General features: G+C 46.6%; 1 protein-coding gene across 1 annotated transcript; it reads right to left on the minus strand.

Moving 5' to 3' along the window:
* Positions 1–682: 682 nt before the first annotated feature.
* LOC102846524 (NEDD8-like) lies at positions 683–1,039 on the minus strand. Its single transcript, XM_006889262.1, has one exon. It carries the CDS (start codon positions 1,003–1,005, stop codon positions 760–762), a length of 246 nt encoding a protein of 81 aa, XP_006889324.1. The 5' UTR covers positions 1,006–1,039; the 3' UTR covers positions 683–759.
* Positions 1,040–6,139: the final 5,100 nt, after the last annotated feature.

Here is a 6,139-nt window from a genome sequence, read left to right on the forward strand (position 1 = left end):
TCCCTCACCCCCACCCATAAAATTGTATAACCTGATGATTAATCCCCCCTCCCCCTGTACATCCTCATTCCTCTGCTTCTAGCCTCTCCCACCTCTCTTGGATCCTTATACTCATTCTACAATAAAGGCTTTATGCAATATTTATTCTTGTGGGACTGAGTTAGTTCACTCAGCATGTTCTTCAGTCCCTCACAAGTTAGGTAATAATTTGTCAACTCATTGCTCCTCCTGTGTGCTGCACAGTATTCCATTGTGTGAATGTACCATCATTTCTCAATCCACTTGTTTCTGGTTGGACATCTGAGCTGTTTCCATATTCTTGTGAAGGTGAATGATGCTGCTATGAACATTGGTGTATAAATCTCAGTTTGTGCCTCAGTTCTCGTTTTCTCAGGGTATATTCCAAGTAGTGGAATAGCTGGGTCATACGGAATTTCTATGTTCAGCTTTTGTTCCCCTTCATTTTTATGCTATATTTGTGCAATTTAAGAAAGATTACAGGAAATAAGGAAATACTTTATTGACAACCAGGGACATAGCCATTGGAGGGGAGCACACAGGACAGCAACTAAAACCCATCAGTTGCAAGAGCCTTTTGGGCCAGGCACATTGCATCCTGGGGTCCTCTTAGTCTCCCACCAGTAGACACACAAGACTGAGCATCCAGGGGAGGGGACAGTGGCTCTGGGCTCCCAGAGGAGAGGTTATATGACGCCTCATTATAATTGACAGAGTAAAGTAAAATGGAGGGAGGAGCCATCACTGCCTACGGCCACCTCCTCCTCTCGGAGCCAGTACAAGGTGGAGGACTGAACCACCTAGAATCTTGTAATCAGCTGCTGTCTTCTCATCATTCATCTGTTTGCCACTGTAGATGAGTCGTTGTTGCTGCGGGGGGATTCCCTCTTTTTCCTCCACACGCTCCTTGATTCGCTCCACCTTGTCTGTGGGTTCAATGTCAATTTCAATCTCCTTTCCAGTCAGGGTCTTCACTTTAATTAGCATCTTCTTCCCAGTTTAGGCCTGCGCATCGATAAACTCCTGCCTGTATCGCTTATGTTCAGCTTTTTCAGGAAGGGTCAAATCTGATTTCATGTCTGACAAGTTGTCTGACACAGGGAAGACGACAATCAAAGCATAGTGAGGATGGAGGGAGGCACACACACAAACACGCAAAGCCCCACACATTGCCCTCAAGTTGATTCTTAGTCATAGGAACCTTGTAGGACAGAGCAGAAGGGCCGTATAGAGTTCCTAAGGCAGGTAAGACTTTAGGGAAGCTGAGTGCCTCTATCCCTCCAGACTGGGAGCAGCTTAGAACCGAGGACCTTTTGGTTAGCAGGAGAATAATACTACTCCACCAGCACTCTCGGTTCTGCACATAGTAAATGCTATGAATCCCAAGGCGCTTAACTCAGAGCCTTCTGCTTCCTCACCTTTCAGAAGAAGAAACCAGGCTTCCTCAAGGTGGAAGGCTTAACTGCATTTAGATACATATCAACTAAAAATAGCCAGAGTTGACAGCCCCCGACCTCCGGGCAGCCACCCCCACCCTCTGTCAGGCTGAGCTCGGCAGCGCGCAGCAGGAGTGGGCCGGCAGAGCCCTCATCTCTCGGGCAATCGTGCCTTGCGAGTTTCTAGCTGCAGTTGAACCCTTTGAGGTTTGAGTTACATTTTCACTTGGCAGAGTCTAGTTCTCTGATTCAAAGAGAAAAGCTGTCAGAGAGAGAGAGGGATAGGAAGAGAAGAGAAGGGGGGGTGGAGAGGGTGTTAAAAAAAAAGGCTCCCACAGCTTCTCGGACTTGGAAAGGCTCTGCAGAGACCAGGCGGGATGCATGCAAATCAGAAACACATGCAGGAACTGGCCTCGGAGCACGCGCTCCGCTCCGGAGGCGCCGAGTCCTGCGTGCAGCCGCGGGACGCTGGGCTTGCTGCGGGCCGGCCTGCACCTGTGTCCTCTATCCCTGCCTTGGCTGAAGGAAGAGGAGATAGGGGCAGTGGCTGATTCTAGAACTCTGCTTCGGGACTCTGAAAGGTCGTGAGACCCAAGGCCGGAGTGTGGGGATCCAGCAGCGAGGGAGAACATCTGGCAGTGTAGGTCCTTGGGCGGCTAACCCAAGTTTGGCTGTTCGAAGGCACCCAGTGGTGCCTCTGAAGAATGCCTTTAAAGATCTGCTTCTCTAAAGATTATCGCCAAAACCCCCCTATGGGGCGCAGTTCTATGTAACATATGGGGTCGCTGCGGGTCAGAATCGATTGAAAAGCTATGGGTTTGGCTTGATTCCTCCCCTGCCCCCCCCCCCCTTTCTGGCAGTATGGGCAGTGGAAAGAACATAGGCTTTAAAATCTGACAGGCTTAGATCAGCATTCTTGCTAGATTCCTCTTGGATGTGTGGCTTTGGGGAAGTTACTTAAGCTCTCTGTGCTTGAATTTTCTCATGTGAAATAGGAAGACCATTTTAACAGGTTTTCGTGAGGATGAAATTAAACTTTGCACTTTATTTCTCTAAGGACGGATTCTTTTACTCTCATATAGTTTAATTCTTTCCAGAATATAGGACATACCCTAAAAGAGATACATATTGAAGAAGTCAGGCTCAAACAAAACACAGTTTGATAAGAAATAGGAAACCAGTACAGTGTAAATACACTACCATAACCAGTGGGAGTTGGGCTCAGTTATGAAGAATTGGACTGGGACGCAAAGACAATTACTAGTCCTTTGAAAAGATTAAGTAAACTTACTCACTTTAAGTGATTTTGTCTCTGAGTTTCTGATGGGCCCGAGGAAAGAGGAAAACATTTAGAGTGTAATATATTTCCACCAAACAAGACATGGATTACATGGTATTCTTCACACCATGCAGGCCCCTCATGGATTAGTCTGCACAGGCACACAGTTCGAATCCACCAGCTGCTCTGAAGGAGAAGGATGAGAAATCTCCCGCTGTGCCTGAAAACTCACTGGAAGGTCAGCTATGGGTCAGTTCTGACTCCACGGCACACAACACCACAACAAGAAGCATACTCTGAGTGTTACAGGAGTGTGGGCATGATTTATGTGGGCACATTATATTCAAAAAGTATGTTATATACTATAGACTGCCAGGTTTTTCTCCCGTAAAGCAGCAGCTGGGTGGGATTATACTGCTGACCCTTTGGTCAACAGTTGAGACTTTAACCAGTGTGCTACCACAGTTCATGTACACACACACACACACACACAGAGAGAGAGAGAGAGAGAGAGAGAGAGAGAGACATACTCTTATTACAAGTTATAGGTGATGTATACATGACATCTGCCTAAAGCCCTACTGTATAATAGGTGTTTTCTCTGACTGGTTGCACGTAAGCTTTGGAGGTGATTATCTTATTGCAGAAGAAGCTCTGGTGGTCTAAGGTTGCTTTTATTCCACTTCCTATTGCTCATGCCTGATTTAATCTCCTGCAAATCCAACATGCTTTTCTCTTGCTGTTCTGGGGGCTTTGTGGGGCACTTCTGAGTGGTTGTGAGATGAAGTGGGTTCAGAATCCTCCCCTTGGATCTCAGCACCCTCGACTCAGTGACACTCCATCACTCTGGATTCTGTCCCCGGGAGAAAACATGTGGGCATTTTCTAATAACTCCAGCCTCATTCCCTCCTGCCTTCCACTCTTTGTTTTTCCTTCCTGGGCGAATGAAAGGCAGAGTGAATGAAGGTTCCCATTCTGATGGGAAAACTCACTCTGGCCCTTTAATGAGCTAGAATAATTGATTTGTCGATGAAAACCGAGCCTGTGGAATTGATGCTTAGTGTCAAAACAGTCCGGATCACTTTGGTACCAATTCATTGTCACTGGAGGGAGGCCGTTAGCAGCAGGAGCCCAGAGAGAAAAGGGAAGGCTCCAGTGGAAACATGAAAAGATTTGATTGTGCTAACACTCCCTGGTGTGGCATTACTCTGTTGGGATCTGATTTCAGTGCTCCAGATCGAAAGTCCTGGCTAATATTTTCTTTCTCCCCTTTCTCAGGCGGGTAGAAATAACTTGGCAATTGCCCTGTTGCAGCTACTGTTTGAATGTGGATATTAATTTAATCTGGAGTTCTGTTACTCTTTAAATATTTAGGGGTTTGGCAGAGGCCTTCGTGTTCTTAGGAAGAGATAGACAGTGAAAAATGGAATCCGAATGTTTCTACTCATTTCAGAAAGGAAAAGCATTCCCAGCCCCTGCCCCTCCGCACCCGACCCATCACCTGCATTCATTCTCTTGTCTTCTGATTGTGGTTTCTGATGGAAATAAAAAAGTTACTCAGGCAAATATGGACAGAGGCCATGGGGATGGAAGGCAAAGACATTCTACTTTAGAATCAGATCCATAAGGGAATGTTCAAATCCTGGCTTTTTCCCCAGGGGAACTTACCCATATGTTTAAAAGCCCCTCACTTGGGAACATGGGCTATGAACACCTACCCCACAGATCTGGTATAAAAGGGAAATTAGATAAAGTGTACCCACACAGCTGTCACCACAACACTATTATTGTTTTATTAAAATGATATTGTCTTAAAACAAGCCACTCCCAGAGTTCTCCTGTAGACTCTCAAGAGGGTTTAGATCTTGTAGGATGAACCTGGTTACTTCTAGAGGCACCTTGTGCCCTTTGATCTTAGAGAGTTTGTCACAAAGTGGAGGGAAGTAGGAAGTTAGGCCTTGTCATGTTGGCATCTAGAAAATGGGCAGAGAAAAGAGGAGTGATTGAGTCATTCATTGGGCCAAGTGCCACCATCTGATTCTCTCATTTCTTCCATCTGACAGCACCAGCAGGTAAGGAGTTTGTTTCATTTGAAAGATGAAAAAACAAATTCAGATGCATGGAGTCACTTGTCCCAGATGATAGGGTGAGTCAGAGTCCGCTTCTGGTCTCTTTGCCTCCATGTTCCAGATCCTTTCAACTTTCCTAACACCTCGCAGTTGTAATCCTCTCAAATGAGCTAATAGGCAACAGCATGATAAATGGAGAGAAGGTGGATGTCGTCAGGAATTTCGTTTTACTTGGATCCACAATCAATACCATGGAAACAGCAGCCAAGAAATCAGACAATGGATTCTATTGGGCAGATTGCCAGGGACCTCTTTAAAGAGGTAAGGAGCAAGGACATCATTTCAGAGACTAAGAGATGCCTGAGCCAAGCTATCGGGTCAGCAAAGGAGAGGAAGACCCTCAAGGAGACAGCTGACACAGTGACTGACGACAACAACAAGCTCAAACACGATAGAGACGGGAACGACGGAACAGGACTGAGCAAGATTCTGTTCCATTGCTCATAGGGTCTCCGAGGTGGAGTCAACTTGACGGCCATATATCAGCAGCCAGATGCTGCTCACGGTGTCTGAGGTTGAGAGAAAGACAGGAATCCATTCCGTCTCTACTTGGTGGCCAGCACTTCTAATTCTCATTGTTTTATTGTTGGCTCCTTTCCTGGCTGTTTATAAGGCTTCTCCTCTGCATCAGGATTACCTGGACAGTGTAAATGATTAGCCACCTCTGCTGCTAACCAGCAGATTGGAGGTTCAAGTCCACCCGGAGGTGACTCAGAAAGATCTAGCAATTGATTTGGGAAAGATCACCTACCAAGAACGCGGTGTTCTGCTCTGACACACGTGGGGTCGTGGTGAGTTGGAATCAGTTCCAGGACGACTAGTACTGATAGTCTGGGCCAGCTTCTGTGGGAAGTGCACAGCTGCAAGGCTGAGGCCTCATCTTGGAGGAGCTGACAGCTTATTTAGAGAGGAAAACATGGCACAGGAAATAGTTTTTTTTTAAAAAAAAAGAGGGCAAGTCTGGGGAGAAGTGCTGAGAGCTCTTCCGCTGTCCCTTAGCTGTAATCGCACTGACGGACACATGCATGAGACCATGCACACAGCCGTTGCATGGTGTCAAGTCAGTCTTTGGCTCACAGCCACCCTGCAAGGCACAGCTGAACTACCTGATGGGATTTTAAGGCTGTCAATTTGACTGAAAGGAGCTCTGGTGGTGTAGCAGGCTAAGTGTTAGGCAGCTGAGAGGTTGGCAGTTTGAACCCACCGCTTGCTTTCTGAGAGAAAGAAAAAATATCTTCTCTCACTGGGATTTACGATTTGCACCCTGAGAAACCCAC

This window comes from Elephantulus edwardii, unplaced genomic scaffold, assembly GCF_000299155.1.
Source record: "Elephantulus edwardii isolate Elephantulus edwardi_28Jun2011 unplaced genomic scaffold, EleEdw1.0 scaffold00077, whole genome shotgun sequence".
Lineage (NCBI taxonomy): Eukaryota > Metazoa > Chordata > Mammalia > Macroscelidea > Macroscelididae > Elephantulus > Elephantulus edwardii.

What these genes read in the sequence shown, in the direction of transcription:
- LOC102846524 (XM_006889262.1), bottom strand. Translation starts at nt 1,005, where the DNA reads ATGCTAATTAAAGTGAAGACCCTGACTGGAAAGGAGATTGAAATTGAC.